At 36.2% G+C, this 24,758-nt stretch overlaps 3 protein-coding genes and 3 non-coding genes across 6 annotated transcripts; all 6 read right to left on the reverse strand.

Annotated features, from left to right (window-relative positions):
* Positions 1-551: 551 nt before the first annotated feature.
* On the reverse strand, positions 552-1,937 carry LOC105776150 (hypothetical protein). The gene is made up of 2 exons (XM_012598651.2): positions 1,311-1,937; positions 552-674 (listed from the first exon to the last, which is right to left on the reverse strand). The coding sequence occupies exons 1-2, from the start codon at positions 1,935-1,937 to the stop codon at positions 552-554; spliced, it is 750 nt and encodes a 249-aa protein (XP_012454105.1).
* A 1,180-nt stretch (positions 1,938-3,117) lies between these two features.
* Positions 3,118-3,234, reverse strand: LOC128034227 (U5 spliceosomal RNA). The gene has a single exon (XR_008190357.1). It is a non-coding gene; the product is annotated as a U5 spliceosomal RNA (small nuclear RNA).
* Positions 3,235-6,828: 3,594 nt separating this feature from the next.
* Positions 6,829-6,944, reverse strand: LOC128034372 (U5 spliceosomal RNA). The gene has a single exon (XR_008190497.1). It is a non-coding gene; the product is annotated as a U5 spliceosomal RNA (small nuclear RNA).
* A 7,458-nt stretch (positions 6,945-14,402) lies between these two features.
* On the reverse strand, positions 14,403-14,518 carry LOC128034384 (U5 spliceosomal RNA). The gene has a single exon (XR_008190509.1). It is a non-coding gene; the product is annotated as a U5 spliceosomal RNA (small nuclear RNA).
* A 1,153-nt stretch (positions 14,519-15,671) lies between these two features.
* On the reverse strand, positions 15,672-16,483 carry LOC105776170 (uncharacterized). Its single transcript, XM_012598684.2, has 2 exons — positions 15,976-16,483; positions 15,672-15,847 (listed from the first exon to the last, which is right to left on the reverse strand). The coding sequence occupies exons 1-2, from the start codon at positions 16,441-16,443 to the stop codon at positions 15,725-15,727; spliced, it is 591 nt and encodes a 196-aa protein (XP_012454138.2). The 5' UTR covers positions 16,444-16,483; the 3' UTR covers positions 15,672-15,724.
* A 2,262-nt stretch (positions 16,484-18,745) lies between these two features.
* LOC105775809 (uncharacterized) lies at positions 18,746-19,617 on the reverse strand. The gene is made up of 3 exons (XM_052622526.1): positions 19,375-19,617; positions 18,966-19,328; positions 18,746-18,835 (listed from the first exon to the last, which is right to left on the reverse strand). The coding sequence occupies exons 1-3, from the start codon at positions 19,615-19,617 to the stop codon at positions 18,746-18,748; spliced, it is 696 nt and encodes a 231-aa protein (XP_052478486.1).
* Positions 19,618-24,758: the final 5,141 nt, after the last annotated feature.

The raw sequence follows: 24,758 nt of genomic DNA on the forward strand, positions 1-24,758 counted from the left end.
TGGGCTTTACGAGGGTGCTAATCCTTCCTCGAACGTAATCGACTCCCGAACATCTTTTTCTGAGTTTCGTGGACCAAAATCATTGTTTTAATAAAATTAAATCGTTTATTAAAAACAACCACTTTTTGAGGTGATCCGATCACACTTCATCAAAAAGGATGGGTGGCGACTCCCACATTCGTTTTTGTTTTCAAAATCCAAGTTGACCCCGTTTTATCAAAAAAATGGTGTGAACATTAACTACTTTATACTGAGTTTATACCAAGCAAAATTTCAACGCTCTATTAATGGTTTGCAGGGCATCCAACTATGGATTTTATAGGAAGCAACCTTATAACAGTATGAGCAAGTAATAACAATACGCTGAACAGCAAATTAATGGAACCTCTAAATGGAGTTGCTTCATTTGGATTAACTTCCACAGCGAATCATCAATGACTTAATTGAATCTGTTACCATATAGAAAATCAAAGTAAAACCAATGAGCATCCCTTCTTAGACCGAGACACTCATAAGACAGTCTTTGCAAACCGAAAATCAACCAGCATGTCCTATATCACGATTGAATGTACTCCAGAAGAGCTGCTAGCATCACTTTCGCCCGCCTTCTTCTTGAGGAAGGCATCAGTGAGCACAGTCTTCGACTGCAACGATGCCTTTAGTAACTTCACACCCTGTTTGCAGAAAAGCAAGTGTTGAAGTATGGTCAGCATGTAGCACCAAGAGCAGTCAAGAAGCAAGTCGTGCAGGCCGAGCCATGCAGAAGCTGCTGAAGCAAGTGCAGCTGGTGATCTCTTTGTTTATTTTGTAACTTTAGTTTAAGGAAATGTGTTCTAGTTCATTTTGAACCATGTTAGGTTAATGTTTGATGTAATTTGACAGTAATTGAGCAGTTAACCAGCTTTGTCTATGTGTACAAGCTTTGTTTTTTTCAAGTTTCAATGTATTAGTGGTAGTAGGTGTTGATTAGGTGATCACTTACTGTTTTTTGACAAGCTTAGTGCTTGGTTTATGTATTGGCATTATGCGATTGTTCATTGTTGAATGAATTCAATCAGTTTTTTGTTCCATATATACTCTTCATTTTCTTTGCTCTTTTTAATTTCTATTTTGAATTCTGTTTGTTTCTTCTGCAAGTCTCAGCCTTGCTGCTCAAGTCTCAGTCAACTTACTTGTTCTTTGTTCTTAACACCAACAGCAAGTTTAAAACCAGTGTTGCATAATCGACAATGAAAGAGCCTCACATTCTTAAAATTTCTCACTTGTTATATAAAAAATAAGCCGGCAAAAGAAATGCGGTTATTTCTTACCTCATCTATTCCTATATTTATGGTTTTCTCTTCAAGAACCCCTACATCTTTGATATTGAACTTGTTGAGTAGAGTGAAACAAGAAATGGCTGACATAGGCGTTACAACAAGATCATCCATGATCATATATGTAACAACCCCTTTCACATAACCTCCCTCATTAGTAGATGAACCCTTTCTTGGATTCACAATGGTTGCATTTTGAGTCATAACATTATTGCAGGAAGGACAAACGGATTTAGAATCATTTGCCACATAGAGACCGCAGCTGCCACGATGGTAAGTATTACCACACCTATAAATTCCGGTGGGTTTTAAGTTTGACGATTCGACTGTCGGCAACAAGGGAGGCACATTTGCAGCATTGTTGGGAACTATAGGCTTCAAAAGGGTGTCTTTGTTTGCTGGTGAGAGAATGTAGTTATCGTTCATATTCTCAAGGCCGTCGTAAAGGTTTCCAAGGGAACCCACCATCTGTTCTTTGGTGAGAAGCCTTATGACAGTACCAACAGGTAATGACAGAATGTTGAACATAAAATTGACAAATTCTTTCCCAGATTCTGCAAATAAAACTCTTTGGCTAGTTGAGTCAACAAGAAGTTTCAAGCTAATAGTGTTGGCAGCCATGCCTTGATAGATATCGTGTCTAGGCTCTTTACAATGACTAATGGGAACGGATGGCCCAAGCAAATATATAACTACTTCACTCAAGATATACTAAAAGACCAAGTCTTTAATTTAGTTTAAACTTTAAATTCCTTTATCCTTTATTTTAAATTTATTTATCTTTATTTATGAATTCTGAATATTTGTTATTTAAATTTCCTTTATCATAGGATTTATCTTCGTTTTTTAGAATTTCCATCCAAGAGACACAATTGGTAGAACAAGACGTCACCTATTTGATACTATAGTTTCTTCTTTACCAAAGAACACAGTAGTAAGCACCGACTTGGACTGCGATGGTGTCCTCAGCAATTTCAGTCCCTATTCGAACAAAATAGTTTAAGCCAGTGTTACTAAAAAGAAAAAGTGTCAAAACTACAAACTACATATACATATTACCAATATGTTATTCAAATTATTCGAATTGTAAAATTCAACTCAAATTCAAAATTAAAAATTTTTTTGAAAAGATTTTTGCAAAAAAAAAAAAGAGATTTGATTTCATTGAATTAATATTTGTATAGAGCGTCATCAACTCTGTTTCAAGATGGCCAACCATGAAGTGACAAATACATATGGCAGACAGTTCAGATTATAAGCAATCTGGCGAATAGTCCAAGTCTAAATCATTTGTCAGTCTGAAAGTGCAAGAATGTTGACAGGCTCTCCATATGCGACAAGTAAAAACAAGCTCGACAATGCTCAAGCTGCGTATGGCGATTTGAAATGTGAAGCTGCCGACTATTTGGCGGATTGAAGACATGTGGATTGAATTCTGCCGAATATTTACGGATTAAAGACATGTAGGTTGAATTCGACAATTGTATGAAAATATTTTGGTGCATGTTACACAAGTTATGTTACATGTGTTAGATAAAACCAATCTTAATTGATAGAATTTTGATGTGTTCAGATGTCGATTGACATTTGTGTACAAATTAAAATTTTCAAAATTTGTTTTAATTGAATTAGTTAAATTCTAATATAATTTATTTGAAAATGATGATGAAATATAAAAATCAATTTGGATTGCTAATCTTCTTTATTCTGCTTTCTTTGTTCATAAAACCAATAAACTCTTAATCTTAAAGCAAATGAAATAAAAGACAACCACAAAAAGTTTAGATTAAATTTGTGGGCCACTCCAATAAAGGAATTAAGCCTCCAAAAATAGGCGTATGCTGCCTTGAGCTGCGAGCACACGGTATTCTTTAGTAAAAGGCGAAAGAATAGTTCGCTTTGCGCTCACAGCACAGCTCCGTGAGTAAATCAGTTGATTTGCGCTTTCATTTATTGGTCTCTGTTGGGTGCTGTTTTCTTTTTCTCAGAATGTGGGATTCTGCTTTCCTCGAGCTTTTACTGCTTTTTCCCCTTATTATTCATGCTTTATATTTACAAAACATAGTTCCCTTCCCTGCTAATATTGAGGTATTTCTTCCAGAAACTATATATTTTTTTCTTCCATGGCCTATTTATATGAAGAAACTGGTTTTTGAAGGGCAAGTATATGTTAGATCAATTTCATAATAAAATTGACGAATAGCTCTACAGGCATCCAAATGCCGGTATAGTGTGTTGTTGTTGATTGCATTTGTATGTTTGGCAACAAGAAATTTAGAGGTTTCGACAATTTATACAACCACGGATTTTATAGTAAGCAACCTTATAACAGTACCAGCAGGAAATAACAATATGTCCAACAGCAAATAACTGGAACCAGCCATGTAACATAAATGGAGTTGATTTATTAGGATTAACTACCACAGCAAATCATACATGACTTGAACTTATCTGGGACAAATCGAATACCGGTACATCTGCATATTCAATTTTTAGATCACTTTAAGCATAGGACTAAGGTGGGGGATTTGATCTTCTGCACAAAAAGAGGTAAAACTTAAAAAAAAAAAAACAGTGGAATTTTACAAATCTCTTTCCTAGATTCCGAGTTTGAGGTTAGTATAAATTAAGGTTTTAGGCCCCGAAATAAAAAAGCCATCATTTATATATCAAATTTATCAATTTAAGATTATATATAACATTGTTTCACAATGACACAATTGAAAGAACAAAAGGAACCATTTCTCAATATGATACCACAATTTACTGGTTTCAATTTCTAAAACGAAATTATCTTGGCTTGAACAGATTGATCATTAAATCCAAGACTTCAGTGAATAATAGGTTCAGACTTTACAGAGATCTTTTTCTTCACACCGAGGAAAACATCAGTAAGCACTGTCTTGGAAAGCATGGATGCTCTAAGCAATTCCAATTCCTATTGCACAAATAGAGCAAGTTTAAACCAACGTTATTAATAATGGAGTGTCAAACAAGAATCAAAAGGAAAAAAATTATTGTTTTACCTCATTAACTCCAACAGCAATGACTTTCTCTTCAAGATCACCCAAATCCTTGATGTTGTAGTGGCTGAGCAAAGTGATAATAGATTTAGCAGACATGGGCCTCACTGTCAGATCATCCATTACCATGTAAGGCATTACTCCCTTAACGAAACTTGCCTCGCCCAAGTTTGGAGCTTTGTTTGTCGTATCCAAAAAAGTTAAATTATGGTTCATAGCCTTAGAGCAGCAAGGACAACGGGTACTCTAATCATTTGTCACGTACGTGCTGCAACACCTATAAAGCTTGGTGCATTTTGAGAATTCCATGCTTGGCATCAAGAGAGCTACATTAGCTGAATAGTTCATAACCATTGGCTTCAAAAGGATGTCCTTTTCTGAAGCTTTCAGCATATAGGATTCGCTCAAATTTTCAATGCTGTTGTAAATGTTTCCAATGCACCCCGCTGTTCCTTGTTTATTAAGGAGCCTTATCACAGTGCCAACAGGTAATGATAATATTGAAGAGAAAATCAACAAAATCTTTAGTTGCTTCAGCAAACAGAATTCTGTGGGTTATTGGGTCTATCAGAAGCTTCAAGCTGACAGCTGTGGGACTGGGAGTCGGGGCTGCCATTGAAAAATGTTGTTTATTACGGTTTCAGCCCGGATAAATTTGACAGAGTTGTGTGCTATATATAGAGAGGTTGACATGCAGCAACCAAGGGCCACAGAGAAGTGGAATGGTCAATTGTATAGTAAATAAGTCTTGGTGATTTACGAGTGTGATACTTCCCAATGATCTATATATCGACCACTGGCCTCCAACATTTGTCCAGGAACTGATAACTAATGCTAATAATTACTGTCTTGGGAATTCAATAATCGATAATTATCTCTTATTTTACTTATGAGGTTACATATATCAGTGCTATATATAGAGAGGTTAATATGCAGTAAACAAGGGCCACAGAGAAGTGGAATGGTAAATGCTAGTAAATAAGTCTTGGTGATTTACAAGGGTGATACTTCCCAATGATCTATGTATCTACAACTGGCCTCCAACATTTGACTAGGAACTGATAACTAATGCTAATAATTTGTGTCTTGAGAATTCAATAATCGATAATTATCTCTTATTTACCTATGAGGTTAAATATATCAGCGGTATATATAGAGAGGTTAATATGCAGTAACCAAGGGCCACAGAGAAGTGGAATGGTCAATGCTAGTAAATAAGTCTTGGTGATTTACAAGGGTGATACTTCCCAATGATCTATATATCTACAACTGGCCTCCAACATTTGTCCAGGAACTGATAACTAATGCTGATAATTACTATCTTGAGACTTCAATAATCGATAATTATCTCTTATTTACTTATGAGGTTACATATATACGTGATATGAGCTTTGACCAAGCCCTTCTTAGTTTTTATCTCCTTTTAAAATTTGAATTTATTTTGTATTTTAAATGTTTTTTATCTTTTGTTGTTTTTGAAAAATGACCTTATCTTAGTTTTCTACAATTCTTTTTTTTTTTTGAAACAATTCATTTAATATTATCTTATCTTAGTTTTCTTAGTTTCTACTTGCATAAATAGGGCCTCTTATCATTGAATTTTGTGTGCCTTTCTCCTCATTCTTTCCAAAACCTTATAACATAAGAGTATAAGCAACCAATGTTGGTTTCTTGGCTATTTGGTTAGCTCCTAGACCCTTTTTGACGGGTTTTCAGTAAGAGTGGTTTATGTGCTTCCACAATAAAATTCATTTAATAATTGCTCTTGTTTTCTCGGCAAAGCGTAGGATTTAAGGAGCATAGGGCACTTTAATAAACCATAAGATAAAAATGAAAATCTGAGGGCACTGTCTTAGACAGTAGTGACACCTTCAGTAGTTCAACACTCTTGCATAAAAAATCAAACAAAAAGCTATGAAGTGGTATAATTGGATTTAGTCTCTAGGCTCTTTATACTTGAAAGCAATCGAAGGAGTAAAGGACTGATGGGAATGGATAGTCAAAGCAAATATAAACAAATGGAGCAGATGTGTACAACGGATTCTTTCAACTACTTTCAAGGTTATATCTATAAACATACATAAGGTAGAAAATTTTTTATTTGGGTAAGGGTGATCCAAGCCTTGCTCAATCTAGGCATTGTCTAGATCCCAAGATTGGAGCTATAAATAGTTTATAGCAATTGGACTGACATACTTGAAGTTCAATTTACAAGAATAAAACAAGTTAAGAACATAACCCATCATTTATTTTTGTTGAAGAGCATAAACATCATTTCCAGCATAGAAACACAATTGCATGAACACCAAATCACTTAATTTGATACTTTAGTTACTTCCTTCCCAAGGAACACAGCAGTAAGCACCCCTTGGATTGCAATGATGCCCTCAACAATTTCACTCCGTATTTGCACAAAGCAAAAGTTAAAGGGGTGTCATTGTTTGCCACTGACTGCATGTAAGGTATCACCCGAATTTTCAATGCTGTCATGAAGGGTCCCCAGGTCATTCCAACAAAGGAATTTTCAATGCTATAAGCGGCGAGCACATGGTATTCTTTAGTAAAAGACAAAAGAATAGTTCGCTCTGTGCTCACTGCACGGCTCCGTGCTTTTTATCAGCCCATTTGCGCTTTAATTTATAATAGTTGGTTGAGTGCCTTGTTTCTTAGGGATAATATCAGATTCTGATATTTTCTACAGCTTTTTTTTTTCTTCATTTTTTTCATGTTTTATTCTAATAACACTAGATATGCAGTAACAGTCTGTGAAACAAATGATTACAACCAGGTGAATTGCCACAAGATCCTTTCCAAAGGCAGTTTACCTGCAAACAATAAAAAACATGCACTGAAACAATCTATAGATTCAAAATCAAAGGGAAAGATGTTAGGGTAAATTTGCTGGACAGAAAGGTAAGATAGAAGCACCTGACTTCTCGGTTGGTTGATTTGTGTCATTTTTGAATTATCATATTAGAATGCCAATAGCCCTGGCTTGATCCATATATGTATAATATGTAATTTGGAATTGATTTATGATTCTTCTTTGTACATATTTAAACATTGGAATATTGCAGGCTAATCTGTTTTTTAAGACCAATCAATTTATTTGTAATCGCTTGAACCGACATCCTCTTTGTATGAAGTTTAGTATACTTGTATTTATACTAACAGAGGCCTTCTAAATATTTCTTTACTCAAAAAGTATAGATAGGGCGATTGAACTGCAACACTAACCGTTAGTGTCCTTTTTTTGGTTTTTCTTTAACTAAAAATGCATGCACATAGCCATTTGTCACCTCAAACCAGCTCTTCCTATTAGGGAGATGAATTGAAAACATTTCTTAAAGGTGATTAAATGAACCAAGTAAACTCAGGTTCTCAAAAAAGCATTTATTGTAAGGCTTGCTTGGATCCAAGGATAGGAATATAGAATAAGGGTTGAGCCTTTGAGGGTTTGAATCTTTATAGCAATTAAAATTCAAAAGGCTTCAAAGATTATCTATCAGTACTTATTTGAGCTTTCATATTTTCGAATTAGACTTGATAAGTGCTACATGCATGCATACATACATATTTAAGTAAACAAGAAAACTACTTATATTTGAGATGAAGGTTCTCCTATAGAGAAGTGGAATGGTCAATGCTATAGTAAATAAGTCTTGGTGATTTACGAGGGTGATACTTCCCAATGATCTATATATCGACCACTGGCCTCCAACATTTGACTAGGAACTGATAACTAATGCTAATAATTTCTGTCTTGAGAATTCAATAATCGATAATTATCTCTTATTTACTTGTGAGGTTAAATATATCAGCGCTATATATAGAGAGGTTAATATGCAGAAACCAAGGGCAACAGAGAAGTGGAATGGTCAATGCTAGTAAATAAGTCTTGGTGATTTACAAGGGTGATACTTCCCAATGATCTATATATCTACAACTGGCCTCCAACATTTGTCCAGGAACTGACAACTAATGCTGATAATTACTGTCTTGAGACTTCAATAATCGATAATTATCTCTTATTTACTTATGAGGTTACATATATAAGTGATATGAGCTTTGACCAAGCCTTTCTTAGTTTTTATCTCCTTTTAAAATTTGAATTTAATTTGTATTTTAAAATTTTTTTTTTATCTTTTGTTGTTTTTGAAAAATGACCTTATCTTAGTTTTCTACAATTCTACTTGCATAAATAGGTGTTGGAACATTTGCAGCAGCAGAAACAAAATTGCAAAGCAAAAACCAATGGAAATCGAAGCAAAAGAAAATGAAAACAGCAAGCAAAACTTGAACACTTAGAAATTGTAACTGAACATTCTAATTTTTCATTCAAAATTTGAAAATATAATGGAGTTACAAATTTGACAGTTACCTAATAACATAACTGCTCCCACTTAAGCTAAACTAATGCAAACTTAAAACAAGATACAAAGATAAGCTGACATACCAGCTTTTACATCAAAATCACATCACTAACTTAATCGTACTAACTTTGTAAGTTAGTTAGAAATGAACTAAACAAAATAACATAGCAACAAAGTGACCAAATCAGATTGCTTCTATCGGTCCAGCTTCAGTCTTGCGCACCAAGCAAAGGTGCTGATCTCGATGGCTGCATGCTGTTGGTTTCATGTTGCATTGCAGGCCAACTCTCAACACTCCTTCCTGGACTGTATGCAACACATACCAATTGCACCTCTCAAGGCTTCAAATCGAGTAGCTCCTAATGGCTTGGTTAATATGTCTGCCAATTGAGCCCTTGAGCTACAATGAATAAGGCTGAGTTCCTTTGTTTGCTCAGCCTTTCGAACAAAATGAAGTTTAATCTTAAAGTGCTTAGTCTTACCATGAAACACAGGGTTTTTAGCTATAGCAACTGCTGATTGATTGTCCACCCAAATTTCAGTTGCTTCAACTTGATTTTCATTGAGATCTTGAAGGAGTTTTCTGATCCATATGACCTGGTTAACAGCTGCAGCAGCTGCAATGTACTCTGCTTCAGCTGTGGACTGAGCAATAATCTATTGCTTCTTCAAACTCCAACAAAACACACTCGATCCAAGTGTGAAAAAATAGCTAGAGGTACTCTTCATGTCATCGAGAGAACCTGCCCAGTCACTGTCTAAATATCCTTCAAGTTTTAGCTCTTTTCCTATTTCAAACATCACACCATACCCTGTAGTCCCTTTAATGTATCTAATAACTCTCTTTGCTACTTTCAAGTGAGCCTCATTACAGCAGTGCATAAACCTCGATAGCAAACTGACACCAAACATAATATCTGGCCTAGTTGCTGTTAGATACAACAAACAACCTACTAGGCTTCGATAGTGTCTTTCATCAACCTTTTCCTGGTCTCCAATACTAGTCAGTTTCTCACCTTGAGCCACAGGTGTGCTGATTTACAGTTTTGCATGCAAAACTTAGCAAGAATCTTCAAAGAAAAAGTATGCTGGCTGATGAAAATGCCTCGATCAGACTGATGCACTTCCATACCAAGGAAGTAAGTCATGATCCCCAAGTCAGTCATTTCAGATACTTGTTGCATTTGGATTTTGAACGCATCAATGAGCTCACTCTTGCTCCCTGTCACTAGCAAATCATCCACATAAAGAGAGACAATCAGCAATGTTTCACATTCTGACTTCTTTACATAAAGTGTAGCTTCACTAACACTTTTCTCAAACCCCAGCCTAGATAGGTAGGTGTCAACCCTGTCATACCAGGCCCTTGGTGCCTGCTTTAGGCCATAAAGAGCCTTTCTTAGTCTGTACACCTTGTCTTCCTCTCCAGCAACTTTAAATCCATCTGGTTGCTCGATGAAAATCTCCTCCTTGAGAAAGCCATTCAGAAATGCTGATTTTACATCGAATTGGTGAACCTTCCACTGTTTTTGAGCAGTTAAAGCAAACAGAAGCTTGATTGTATCCAATCTTGCTACTGGAGCAAATGTCTCCATAAAATCAACTCTATACTGCTGACTATAGCCTTTCACCACAAGCCTGGCCTTGTGCTTGTTCAATGAGCCATCAACATTGTATTTGGCTCTAAACACCCATTTAACACCTATGACTTTTTTGTGGTCTGGTCTGTTCACCAATTCCCAGGTTTGATTCTTGTTGATCATCTCCAATTCTGCTTCCATTGCCTTCTTCCAGTTCTTATCCTTGGCAGCTTCTTCATAATCAGTAGGCTTAACTACTGCAACATTACACCTCTGGGAAACATCAGTTAAATTCCTGGTGCCTCTCACTGGTGCATCATCAATAGCATCAACATTTGGTCCTTCTTCTGTAGGTTCATTGACCAAGTCCAACTGATTCTCTCCAAGCAAGCCTGCTTCAACACCATTCCAGCTCCATACCCTTTCTTCATCAAACTTCACATCTCTGTTGACTAGCACCTTTTTTGTCAATGGATCAAACACCCTATAACCCTTCTTGTTACTGTTGTAGCCAACAAAAATTTCTGGAATAGCTCTACTTTCAAGATTGGTTCTCCTTTCCACTGGAACATGAGCATAGCACACACAACTAAATACTTTCAAGTGTGTGACCACTGGTTTGACTCCATGCCAAGCCTCAAAAGGAGTTTTATCCTTGACTGCTCGAGTTGGTAGCCTGTTAAGTAGATATGCTGAGGTGTTGACTGCCTCAGCCCAGAATTGGCTTGAAAGCTTGCTCTGAAATAATAGACATCTGGCCATATCAAGCACAGTTTTGTTCTTCCTCTCACATACTCCATTCTGTTGGGGAGTATAGATATTTGTTAGCTGATGATGAATCCCAACATTTTCACACAGCTTCTGAAATCTATCAGATACATATTTAGAGCCATTATCAGTCCTCAATGCCCTAATTTTACAACCAGATTGGTTCTCAACAAGTGCTTTAAACTTGCAGAATGTCTCAAACACTTCTGACTTCTGCCTCAAAAAATAAACCCAACAAAACCTTGTTAAGTTATCTATAAACAGGACAAAGTACTTATTGTCACTGATTGAAGGAGTTTTCATAGGACCACAAACATCAGAATGCACCAATTCGAGTCTCTCTTGAGCTCTCCAAGCACTATCAGCAGGAAAAGGCAATCTAGCCTACTTACTAAGCTGGCAAACCTCACAAACAGTGCCACTGGTCTCAATTTTAGACATGTCATCAACCAAATTTAGCCTATGCAATAGATCAAGAGACCTGAAATTAGCATGGCCTAATCTCCTGTGCCAGAGATCAGTGCTATCAGTAAGGCTGGTGTAAGCTTTTCTTTCTACTTGACTTACATCCAACATAAAGCATTTATCATTCATAGCTACAGTAACAAGTTCTTGACCAAGTGAGTCTTGAACAATGCAAAAACCATTTTTAAAGACTAAAGTATAGCCCTTTTCTACTAACTGGCCCACACTAAGCAAATTATGGTCTATTTCAGGCACAAAGAGCACATCAATGATCAGTTTATTACCTGAACCAGTGCTGACCATCACATTACCCTTGCCTTTGGCCTCAATCAGCTTCCCATCTCCAATTCTGATCTTCGAGGTGAAGGTCTTGTCAAGGTCCTTGAACAACCTTCCATCATATGCCATGTGATGTGAGCAACCACTGTCTACTAGCCAATCACTCCTGGCCTTTGTTGTGCTGATAAAACAGGAAGCTGTGAACACATGCTCCTCCTGAGCTTGAATGTCTTCAGCAGGTCGAGCTTGTTGCTGAGTAGCCTCCTTTTCCTTGCCTTTGCACACTTTCTCCACATGACCAAACTATTTACATTTCCTACATTGAATGTCTGGCCTATACCAGCAATAGCTTTCTGAATGTGTTGTCTTATTGCAATGAGTGCATGGTGGAAACACCCTTTTTCCTTCATCTTTTCTTGGTTTATCTCTTCTGTTATGCCAAGGCTTCTTGCCTTTCAAATTTGAACTTGAGCCTTCATTGGCTTTTGCCTGGAAAGCACCTTCAGGCTGTTCTTCCTGCCTATTTGCTCTCTTTTGCTCAAGTGCATACAGAGAATTTATCAGCTCAGACAATGAGATGGCTGATAAATCCCTCGAGTCCTCAAGTGAAGAGATCTTTGACTTAAATTTCTTAGGGAGAGTTGTGATGACCTTTTCAACAACTCTGCTCTCACTGAAGTCCACTCCAAGGAGCCTTATGCTGTTGACAATAGCCATTATCCTGTCTGAGTACTGCTTGATGGCCTCAAACTCTTTCATCTTCAGATTTTTAAAATCTCTCCCGAGATTGATCACTTGCTGCTGCCTCGTTTTTTCAGTCCCCATGAACTCCTCCTTTAGCTTCTCCCATGCCTGCTTAGGTGAATCACAGGCCATTATCCTGGTGAAGATTACATCAGATACCCTATTCTGCAAGCAGGCCATAGCTTTGTGCTTCTTGGAGCATTCTTCACTATGCTGCCTCATCTGAGCAATGGTGGGATTGGCTCTCAATGGAGGTGGTTTAGCATCGTTTTCAATCACATTCCACAAGTCATGTGCCTGAAGGTATGTCTTCATTTTAACTATCCAAATGTGATAGTTTTCTCCAGTGAACACAGGTGGTGGAGGTGGAGTGAAGCTCATCTTGTTGAACTAAGTTTGAAGGTTTCGATTTTCCTTTTTTTTAAGCTTTGCTTTTGACAAAAAACAACCAATAATAGAGGCCCCTCAAAGACTCGGGCTCATGATACCATTTGTTGGAACATTGGTAGCAGCAGAAACAAAATTGCAAAGCAAAAACCAATGGAACTCGAAGCAAAAGAAAATGAAAATAGCAAGCAAAACTTGAACACTCAGAAATTGTAACTGAACATTCTAATTTTTCATTCAAAATTTGAAAATATAATGGAGTTACAAATTTAACAGTTACCTAATAACATAACTGCTCCCACTTAAGCTAAACTAATGCAAACTTAAAAGAAAATACAAAGATAAGCTGACATACCAGCTTTTACATCAAAATCACATCACTAAATCGTACTAACTTTGTAAGTTAGTTAGAAATGAACTAAACAAAATAACATAGCAACAAAGTGACCAAATCAGATTGCTTCTATCGGTCCAGCTTCAGTCTTACGCACCAAGCAAAGTTGCTGACCTCGATGGCTGCATGTTGTTGGTTTCATGTTGCATTGCAGGCCAACTCTCAACAATAGTGCCTCTTATCATTGAATTTTGTGTGCCTTTCTTCTCATTCTTTCCAAAACCTTATAACATAAGAGTATAAGCAACCAATGTTGGTTTCTTGGCTATTTGGTTAGCTCCTAGACCCTTTTTGATGGGTTTTCAGTAAGAGTGGTTATGTGCTACCACAATAAAATTCATTTAATAATTGCTCTTGTTTTCTCAGCAAAGCGTAGGATTTAAGGAGCATAGGGCACTTTAATAAACCATAAGATAAAAAAGAAAATTTGAGGGCTTTGTCTTAGACAAGAGTGACACCTTCAGAGTTCAACACTCTTGCATAAAAAATCAAACAAAAGCTATGAAGTGGTATAATTGGATTTAGTCTCTAGGCTCTTTATACTTGAAAGCAATCAAGGAGTAAAGGACTGATGGGAATGGATAGTCAAAGCAAATATAAACAAATGGAGCAGATGTGTACAACGGATTCTTTCAACTACTTTCAAGGTTATATCTATAAACATACATAAGGTAGAAAATTTTTTATTTGGGTAAGGGTGATCCAAGCCTTGCTCAATCTAGGCATTGTCTAGATCCCAAGATTGGAGCTATAAATAGTTTATAGCAATTGGACTGACATACTTGAAGTTCAATTTACAAGAATAAAACAAGTTAAGAACATAACCCATCATTTATTTTTGTTGAAGAGCATAAACATCATTTCCAGCATAGAAACACAATTGCATGAACACCAAATCACTTAATTTGATACTTTAGTTACTTCCTTCCCAAGGAACACAGCAGTAAGCACCCCTTGGATTGCAATGATGCCCTCAACAATTTCACTCCGTATTTGCACAAAGCAAAAGTTAAAGGTGTCATTGTTTGCCACTGACTGCATGTAAGGTATCACCCGAATTTTCAATGCTGTCATGAAGGGTCCCCAGGTCATTCCAACAAAGGAATTTTCAATGCTATAAGCGGCGAGCACATGGTATTCTTTAGTAAAAGACAAAAGAATAGTTCGCTCTGTGCTCACTGCACGGCTCCGTGCTTTTTATCAGCCCATTTGCGCTTTAATTTATAATAGTTGGTTGAGTGCCTTGTTTCTTAGGGATAATATCAGATTCTGATATTTTCTACAGCTTTTTTTTTTCTTCATTTTTTTCATGTTTTATTCTAATAACACTAGATATGCAGTAACAGTCTGTGAAACAAATGATTACAACCAGGTGAATTGCCACAAGATCCTTTCCAAAGGCAGTTTACCTGCAAACAATAAAAAACATGCACTGAAACAATCTATAGATTCAAAATCAAAGGGAAAGATGTTAGGGTAAATTTGCTGAACAGAAAGGTAAGATAGAAGCTCCTGACTTCTCGGTTGGTTGATTTGTGTCATTTTTGAATTATCATATTAGAATGCCAATAGCCCTGGCTTGATCCATATATGTATAATATGTAATTTGGAATTGATTTATGATTCTTCTTTGTACATATTTAAACATTGGAATATTGCAGGCTAATCTGTTTTTTAAGACCAATCAATTTATTTGTAATCGCTTGAACCGACATCCTCTTTGTATGAAGTTTAGTATACTTGTACTTATACTAACAGAGGCCTTCTAAATATTTCTTTACTCAAAAAGTATAGATAGGGCGATTGAACTGCAACACTAACCGTTAGTGTCCTTTTTTTGGTTTTTCTTTAACTAAAGATGCATGCACATAGCCATTTGTCACCTCAAACCAGCTCTTCCTATTAGGGAGATGAATTGAAAACATTTCTTAAAGGTGATTAAATGAACCAAGTAAACTCAGGTTCTCAAAAAAGCATTTATTGTAAGGCTTGCTTGGATCCAAGGATAGGAATATAGAATAAGGGTTGAGCCTTTGAGGGTTTGAATCTTTATAGCAATTAAAATTCAAAAGGCTTCAAAGATTATCTATCAGTACTTATTTGAGCTTTCATATTTTCGAATTAGACTTGATAAGTGCTACATGCATGCATACATACATATTTAAGTAAACAAGAAAACTACTTATATTTGAGATAAAGATTCTCCTATAGGGAGCTAAAAGATTGTAGTACTTAAATAGGTTAAGACTCGTTAAAACCACACCATTATCACAAAGGAGGCTCAAATGATTCTCATACAAAACTGCTAAAGTTCAAAGAAAAACCAAGGAGCATCTCTTCTTAGATTGATAGACTCATAAAACAATCTTGCAAACTGAAAATCAACCAGCATGTCCTATATCACTTTTGAATTTACTCCAGAAGAGCTACTAGCATTGCTTTCGCCCATCTTCTTCTCGAGGAACACATCACTGAGCACAGTCTTGTACTGAAACGAAGCCTTTAGCAACTTCACACACTATTTACAGAAAAGCAAGTTTAAAACCAGTGTTGTATAATCAACAATGAAAGAGGATCACATTCTTAAAACTTCTCACTTGTTACATAAAAAATTAAGGCAGCGAAAGAAATCAGATTATGTCTTACCTCATCGATTCCTATATCAATGGTTTTATCTTGAAGAACCCCTACATCCTTGATATTGAACTTGTTGAGTAAATTGAAACAAGAAATGGCTGACATAGGTCTCACAACAAGATCATCCATGATAATGTATGTAACAACCCCTTTCACATAACCTCCCTCATTAGTAGATGAATCCTTCTTTTTTGGATTAACATTGGTTGCAGTTTGATTCATAACATTATTGCAGGAAGGACAAATGAATTTAGAATCACTGGAAACATAGAGACCACAGTTTCTACGAAGGTAATTACCACACCTATAAATTCCGATGGGTTTGGATAATTCGAGTGTTGGCAACAAGGGAGGCATATTTGCAGCATTGTTGGGAACTATAGGCTTCAAAAGGGTGTCTTTGTTTTCTGGTGAGTGAATGTAGGTATCGTTCATATTCTCAAGGCTGTCGTAAAGGTTTCCAAGGGAACCCACCATCTGTTCTTTGGTGAGAAGCTTTATGACACTGCCAATAGGTAATGACAGAATGTTGAACATAAAATCAACAAAATCTTTCCCAGATTCTGAAAATAAAACTCTTTGGCTAGTTGAGTCAACAAGAAGCTTCAAGCTAACAGTGTTGGCAGCCATACCTTGGTTGAAACAGTGTCTAGGCTCTTTATAATGGTTAAAGGGAATGGATGGCCTAAGCAAATATATGGCTACTTTTCTTCTTTGGGTCTCAAAAAATTTGAGTTGAAGAGGGCAACAAGGGATTTTTTTCCACTATTTTCAAGTCTCATACTGTATTTCTATTATAACATGCAAATGTGTTGAAGCTGGCCTCCATGCAGCTCACATGCAGCAAAGAAGCAGCAATGCAGCTCGTGATAAGCAGGCAGCAGCTGGAGCTTATGAATGCTGTCCAAATTCAACTTATTTTGTTGCTTTAAGTTTATAGTTTGTAACTTAGTTCTTTTAGAACTTAGTTGGTAAGTCTTTTGATGTATTTTAGATGTTGATTGACTGAAAATTCAGCAAAGCAACTAGTGCAAGTTGATTTTGCAGTTCTCAATGTATTAAGTGGTGTGAGGTAAGAGTTTAGGCAGCATTTTGACTTGTAAGCTCAACTTGTGTTTGATATATGTAATGGCAACTTGCCAATACTTTGTTAATGAAAATTAACAGTTTTCATTCATTTTTAGTTCTCAACATTTTTTTCTTGCTTTCACTTTCTTCCTCATTTTAACTTGGAATCTGCTTTGTTTCTTGCTCAAGTCACGAGCCTTGTTGCTCAAGAATCAGTTAAAGCTCGAGTCTCATACTTATTCTGGTGACTTTACAGTTTACACCAACAAAATGGTAATAACCTTTAGATCATTTAGTTCTAGTATAAGGCTTTTGTTTTCAATTTTAAGTAGGTTAAACTATAAAAATAGTCATTTTGTTTGCCTCAGGTTACATTTTAGTCACTTTTGTTTGTCTTAGGTTACATTTTAGTCACTTATGTTTGAAATGTTACGTTTTAGTCACTTATGCTATTATTTTGTTACGAAGTGATCACTCTTCTATTAAGTTCCGTTATCTCCCTAACGGTAATCCTACGTGGCAGTCCAACTAGATTTTAAGTGCCAACTTAGATTTCCTAGTGGGATGAGAATAGATTTTTAATTAAATAAATTTAATTAATTAAAAATTTTAAACCCTAAATCTTACTTAAAAAACCGTTCATCTCCTCCTTTTTTTAGTTTTCTTTTTTAACTTGACTAAGAAAGCTGTTATCATCAGAATTTTTTATTCATGTACAAAAACAAAAGAGGATTCAATTGAGGGTCCAGGTATGTCTTCTTCACCGACAAATTTATGTTCTAAGACTTAAAATCAAGTGGTTGTCGACAAAAAAGAAGATGGTAATCGTTTTTATTCCTAATCATTGTATTTTCCAATTCTTCACGTTCTTGATTAATTGATTTCTCAGCCCGATTTTTTCTTATATGAATCGGCTTGTTTGTTCATAATCCCTTTGTGAGTATCCCTTTTCTGCTACTTAATACGCTTCTTTTAGTTGTTAATATTGATTATTTTAAGTTAAAATTTTGTGGCAAATAAAAGTGACTATTTTTGTAATTTACCCTTTTAAGTATGGAATAAAATATGTTTGACTTGGATAATTAATATAATCCGTCAATAAGGGATTTGAAGCTTTCAATTAGGGATTCAGAGATAGTTTAGGAGATTAGATTTCTTTATTTTGTAAGGTTTTAATAAAAGGATCCCTAGAATCAAGGATATCTATCAATTAAAAGAATTGCAACGATGCCCTCAGCAATTTTATTCTCTATTTGCACAAAGTAGAGTTTAAGACATGGGAAACAGAGTTAGCAGTCATGGTAGCCATGCCTTGGTAGATTTTGCAGTGTGTAGGCTATTTAGTGAATTGGATGGCCTATTCAAACATACAGCTACTTTTAAACAGAGTTGAAGTGAGTAATTAAAGGATTCTTTCCAATATTTTTATGTCCCATATTATATTTCAATTATTACATACAAATAGTATTCACTTTGAACTCTTAAATATAGGGAAAACTTATATATAAAAGCTATTGAGGATTAGATAAAAGCATATAGCTTCAAGTTATAAAATTGAAGACATTCTTGAACATTGTTTCCAGATGAGACAATTGCAAGAACAAAAAGAACCACTTCCCAAAATGATACCTTAATTTCTAGGTTTCAATTTCTAAAATGAAAGGCTTGAACAGATTGATCATTAAATCCAAGACTTCAGTGCATTATAGGTTCAGACTTCAGAGGACTTTTTCTTCCCACCAAGGAAAACATCAGTAAGCACTGTCTTGGACTGCATCGATGCCCTAAGCAATTCCACCGCCTATTGCACCAAAATAACAAATTTAAGCTAATGGTATTAAGAATGGAGTATCAAACAAGGCAAAACAGAAAAAGGTAAAAAAAAAAAAAAAACTTTCAAAGTTATACTAAGACAAAATATATTGTTTTACCTCATTAACTCCCACACCAATGGTTTTCTCTTCAAGATCGTTCACATCCTTGATGTTGAACTTGTCAAGCAAAGTGATAATAGAATTAGTGTACATAGGCCTCACCACCAGATCATCCATTATCATGAAAGTTGCTGGCCTCTTGATCAAAGCTTCCTCACCCGAGTCTGGTACGCCATTGTTTGTGGGATTCACAAAAAGTACATCATTAGATTTCATAAAATAATGTCCGCAGGAAGGACAAGCGGCTGTTGGATGATTTGCAACATATGCAGTGCCACCATTGTAATTTTGATGGTTTTTACACCAGTAAAGGTTGGTGTATTTGGACTTTGGAGGATTGCATGCTTGGCAACAAGAGAGCTATATTAGAAGTATAGGTCGTAACCATTGGCTTCAAAAGGATTACTTTTGTAGCTGCTGATTTCATGTAGTAATAATCGTTCAAATTTTCAATGCTTTCATAAATGTTCCCAAGGCACCCCACTGTTCTTTGTTTACCAAGGAGCCTTACCACAGTTCCAACAGGTAATGACATGATATAGAAAAGAAAATCAACAAAATCTTTACCAGCTTCTGCAAACAGAATTCTGTCAGATTTTGGGTCTATCAGAAGCTTCTTGCTGACTGTGGTTGGTTTGGTGGCAGCCATGGAAAAAATATTATTGTTAGAATGCGAATATCACAGTACTTCTGCAATACTGTTACTGGCTTTATAATTTTGGCAGGGTCCATGTTTTATATAGAGCTTAATTTGCAGTAACCAATGACCATAGAGAAGTGGAATGGCCAATACAAATAACACAAGTTTTGTTGAATTCCAAGGGCTAGTCAAAACCTTCACAGTAATTACTGACTTCAGAATTCAATGATCTTATCCATATTTCCTTTTACCAACTCCATTCTCCAAATTACCACCATTCTCCAAATTACCACCAAGTCCGATAATCAGATTAATTCCAATTGATCCAATATTGTATACTAATCGGCAAACAGATGCAACTATATATATTAAACAATTTCTCACAATCTTAAAATGTTCCATTTTTCAGGGTTGGAGGGGGGTCAAGCTTCAAATTTAGGCAGCACAAGTTTTTTACATGTAAAAATGCCGCAAAAAGCTTCAAGCTAACAGTATTGTTGGCCTGTTAAGCTCTGGCCTGCATTGCAACAAAAGACCAGCAGCAATTTCAGCTCAACTCCTGTAGCAATACTGTTTTGAACTGAAGAAATGAAGCTGGTCCGAATGCAACAACATATTTTGATTATTTTGTTCCTATGCAACTTTATCTTGTTTCTTTGTAATTTGATAGCAAAGTTAGTAGGATTTGTTGGCTGATTTGTATTGATGCTATGGCTGATATGTCAGCTTATTTTTTGTGTACAAGTTAGACTTGTTTTGTGATGTACTAAGTGGGAGCAGTTAACCATTAGGTAACTGACCATTTACTTTTGTAACATACATATATTTTCAAAATTTGAATGAAAATGTTGATGTTTTTCAGTTACTTTTGCTATGTCCCTTATTCTGTTTTCTGCTTGCTAAAAAAACCAACAAATGGTATCAAGAGCCCGTTGTCATTGAGGGCCTTGGTTGTGCACTGTCTCTAAGTAAGTTGTGCTCGAAACAAAGAAGCATAAGCTGTTTTTGTTGATTTTTTTTGGTTGCTGCAAAGATGAGTTTTACACCACCTCTTCCACCTGTTTTTGCTGGTGAAAACTATAACATCTGGGCATTGAAAATAAAAACATAACTGCAGGCACATGACCCGTAGAATGTTGTTCTTAATGACACTAAGCCACCACCATTGAGAGCTAACCCGACCATAGCTCAGATCAGACAGCATAGTGAAAACTGTGCCAAGAAGTACAAGGCTATGTCATGCCTTCAAAGTGGAGTCTCTGATGTTATCTTCACAAGGATTATGACCTGTGACACACCAAAGCAGGCTTGGGATAAACTCAAGGAGGAGTTTCAAGGGTTAGACAAGACCAGACAGCAGCAACTAATTAATTTAAGAAGGGATTTTGAGAACTTGAGAATGAAAGACTCAGAAACCATTAAGCAGTATGCTGATAGAATTATGACTACTGTCAACAATATAAGATTGCTTGAGGAAGAGTTTAGTGATCAAAGGATAGTTGAGAAAGTCATAACAACCTTGCTAGAGAAGTATGAAGCAAAAATTTCTTCTTTGGAGGATTCAAGGGACCTATCAATAATTCCTTTGACAGAGCTAATAAATGCTCTTTATGCACAAGAGTAAAGAATGGCAAACAGAATGGAAGAGCACTTTGAGGGAGCTTTTCAAGCCAAAAGCAGAGAAAGCTCAAGTTCAACTTCAAATTCCAAAGGCAAGAAGCCTTGGTCAGAAAAGAAAAAGAAAGAGGCTGCCAAGAAGAAGTTTCCACCTTGTGTCATTGCAAGAAGACTACTCACCTGGAAAAATATTGCTAGTACAGACCAGACATTCAGTGTATAGGTTGCAAACAGTTTGGCCACATTAAAAAAGTCTACAAAAATAAGCCAAAAGCACAACCACTGTATCAGAATCAAGCATAGGCTGCTGAGGATGTTGAAGTACAGGAAGAACATGTTTTTTCAGCATCATGCTTTGCAAATTCAAGCAGAGTCAGCAAGATTTGGCTAATTGACAGTTGATGTACTCACCACATGGCTTCTGATAAGAGCATATTCAAGGAGCTAGACACCACCTTCAATTCCAAAGTCAGAATAGGCAATGGTGAACTGTTGAAGGCAAAAGGGAAGGGCAAGGCTATGATAGGCACCAAGTTAGGTAACAAAACCATTTCTGAGGTTCTTTATGTACCTGACATTGATCAAAATTTGCTGAGTTTTGGTCAGCTACTGGAGAAGGGTTACTCTTTAGTTTTTGAAGGCAAAACTTGTGTGATCAAAGATGCTACTGATCAAGTGTTAACAACAGTAGTTATGCAAGACATAACCTTCATTGTGGATGTGAATCAGTTGCAGGCAAGGGCATATGCATCTCAGACTGATGAAGCAAGCTTGCGGCATAGGAGGTTGGGGCTTGTGAACTACAATTCACTGAGCATATTGCAAAAGATAAATTTGGTTTATGACATGTCCAAGATCGAACCAAAGAAGGAAGTGTGTGAGGCCTGTCAACTTTGCAAATAGACCAGATTACCTTTCCCTGTCAACAAAGCATGGAGAGCTCAAGAAAGGCTTCAGCTAGTTCATACAGACATCTGTAGACCTATGAAGACCACCTCCTTAAATTGCAGCAGGTACTTTGTACTATTCATTGATGACTGCACTAGGTTCTGTTGGGTAAGCTTCCTGAAACAGAAGTCAGATGTTGATTTCTTTTGCAAATTTAAAGCTTTGGCTAAAAATCAAGCTAGTTGTAAGCTTAAATGCTTAAGATCTGACAATGGAACTGAGTATGTATCTCAGAGGTTCCAAAAGATATGTGATGAAGCTGGAATTCAACACTAGCTAACTACTGTTTACACACTATAGCAGAATGGTGTTTGTGAGAGAAAGAATAGGACAGTCCTTGATATGGCCAGGTGCCTTCTGTTTGAGGCTAAAATGCCTAACAACTTTTGGGCTGAAGCTGTAAACACATCTATTTACCTGCTAAACAGGCTACCAACTAATGCTGTTAAGGGTAAAACTCCCTTTGAGGCTTGGTTTGAACAGAAACCATCTGTATCACACTTGAAAGTGTTTGGCTGTTTGTGTTATGTACTGGTACCAGCAGAGAAAAGAACTAAGTTAGAAAGGAGGTCCATGCCAGGGGTGTTTGTTGGCTACATCAGTGTAAAGAAGGGATATAGAGTCTTTGATCCACTGACTAAGAAGGTTGCAATGAGCAGGGATGTTAAGTTCAGTGAAGCAAACTATTGGAAATGGGATGGAATTGAGGCAAGTCTGCTTGATGAAGATTAGAATGACCTTAACCTGCAGCAAACTGAAATTGAAGAAGTAGTTGAAGATGACTATGATGATGTACCTGTTAGAGGCACCAGGACACTAGCAAACATCTATGAAAGGTGTGCTATAATCATGGTGGAGCCTTCCTGCCATGATGAAGCTACAAAAGAAAGTTGCTAGCAAGAAGTTATGGAAGCTGAATTGAGAATGATTCACAAAAATGATACTTGGGAGCTTGTTAACAGGCTTGAAAATAGGAAAATCATTGGTGTTAAATAGGTTTTTAGAACCAAGAATAATGCAGATGATTCTTTGAACAAGCACAAGGCCAGATTGGTTGTGAAAGGGTACAGTCAACAACAACGGATTGATTTCTCTGAAACCTTTGCACCTGTTGCAAGACTAGATACTATAAGGGTGCTATTTGCTTTGACAGCTCAGAAACACTGGAAGGTACATCATTTAGATGTCAAGTCAGCTTTCTTAAATGAATTTCTCAAGGAAGAAATTTTCATAGAACAACCTAAAGGTTTGATCAATCAATTGATTTATTATCTATTGTATCAATCTCTTCTTTGTATGAAATCTGGTATGCTTGTTCTAATACTTACAGAGGCCCTCTAAACTTTCCTTTTCTCAAAGTATTGATACGGCCATGAAACTGCAACACTAATAGATAGTATTCTGTTTTTAGTCTTCTAATTATCACGAGCCAAGTTTGGGATTAAAAAGAAGAAAAGAGAGAAGATTAGCTTGATTTGGTATCTTATCATATCCTTGACTTAGATGTGGTTTAGACTTTGGTTTAGCACTAAGCTTTGCTTGGATGCAAAGATAAGAGTATTGAATAAGGTTTGAGCCTTTAAAGGTTTGAATCATCCTAGCAATTAAAACTCAAAAGGATTAAAAAATTCTATCAGTACTCATAGATTTGAGCTGTCATATTTTTGAACCAGACTTGACGAGTGCTACATACATTTATTAAGTAAACAATAAAACAACTTATAGAGGAAGTTTATGATTATCCACACTCCAACAGGGAGTTAAAAAATTGCAGTACTAAAATAGGTTAAGACTCATTAAAACCACAATTATTACATAGAAGGTTCAAAGGATTCTCATACAAACTAAAATCAACCAGCATGTCTGTTGGAATCCCTATAATTAAGGATAGAAATCGATGGTATTGGAATCCCTATAATTAAGGATAGAAATCATTGTGATCTCTTGTAAATAGAAACTAATCTCGATTCATCGATTCTTAGGAAATTACGATATCAATTATCGATTCTTAGGGATTAGGATTTATTTCCTTTAAAATGATTATTTTCTCTTTATAAAGTCGTAAACTAAAGCAGTAGCAATATAATGTAATTTTTCCTCCGAGTGTTTTTACATGGCATCGTGGCTTTAGGATTCATTCGATCCTAATTTTTCTCTAATTTCCTTCTTAAAATTCCTTGGTTTAGTCCTCCAATGGGTGATATCAATGAAATTTTCTTTGAAACCGAGACATCACAGATAACTCGAATATCAATCGGGAATCATTCAAGGTGAAATTAATTCCTCCACTCTGCGATGATGTTTTTGATGTTCGCTAACAAAACACGACTTGAGACTCTCCATAAGATACTTGGTACTCCCACCACTCATGGATCTCTAGCCATTCAAGGTACGCCTCAACATTGCTTTTGAATCTAATAATCAATCTCCTTGGATACTCGATTCAAGCGCCTCCGATCACATGACGAGTAACTCCACGTTGTTTCAAACCTACACTCCTTGTCATAACAAATCCGAATCCGCATAGTCGACGGTTCTTACTCACCGTATTGGAATAGGAGAAGTACAAATGATGAGAGTTTTCT

Source organism: Gossypium raimondii, chromosome 10 (assembly GCF_025698545.1).
Source record: "Gossypium raimondii isolate GPD5lz chromosome 10, ASM2569854v1, whole genome shotgun sequence".
Taxonomy (NCBI): domain Eukaryota; kingdom Viridiplantae; phylum Streptophyta; class Magnoliopsida; order Malvales; family Malvaceae; genus Gossypium; species Gossypium raimondii.

Bases quoted from the DNA above. Each gene is read 5' to 3' on its own strand.
- LOC105776150 (XM_012598651.2), bottom strand. From the start codon at position 1,937: ATGGCTGCCAACACTATTAGCTTGAAACTTCTTGTTGACTCAACTAGC. The intron at 675-1,310 runs GTAAGAAATAAC...TTCTGCAAACAG, and splicing joins TAAATATAGGAATAGATGAG to GGTGTGAAGTTACTAAAGGC.
- LOC105776170 (XM_012598684.2), bottom strand. From the start codon at position 16,443: ATGGTGGGTTCCCTTGGAAACCTTTACGACAGCCTTGAGAATATGAAC. The intron at 15,848-15,975 runs GTAAGACATAAT...TTCTGTAAATAG, and splicing joins TTGATATAGGAATCGATGAG to TGTGTGAAGTTGCTAAAGGC.
- LOC105775809 (XM_052622526.1), bottom strand. From the start codon at position 19,617: ATGGCTGCCACCAAACCAACCACAGTCAGCAAGAAGCTTCTGATAGAC. The intron at 19,329-19,374 runs GTAATCCTTTTG...CTTCTAATATAG, and splicing joins TGAAATCAGCAGCTACAAAA to CTCTCTTGTTGCCAAGCATG. The intron at 18,836-18,965 runs GTAAAACAATAT...TTGGTGCAATAG, and splicing joins TTGGTGTGGGAGTTAATGAG to GCGGTGGAATTGCTTAGGGC.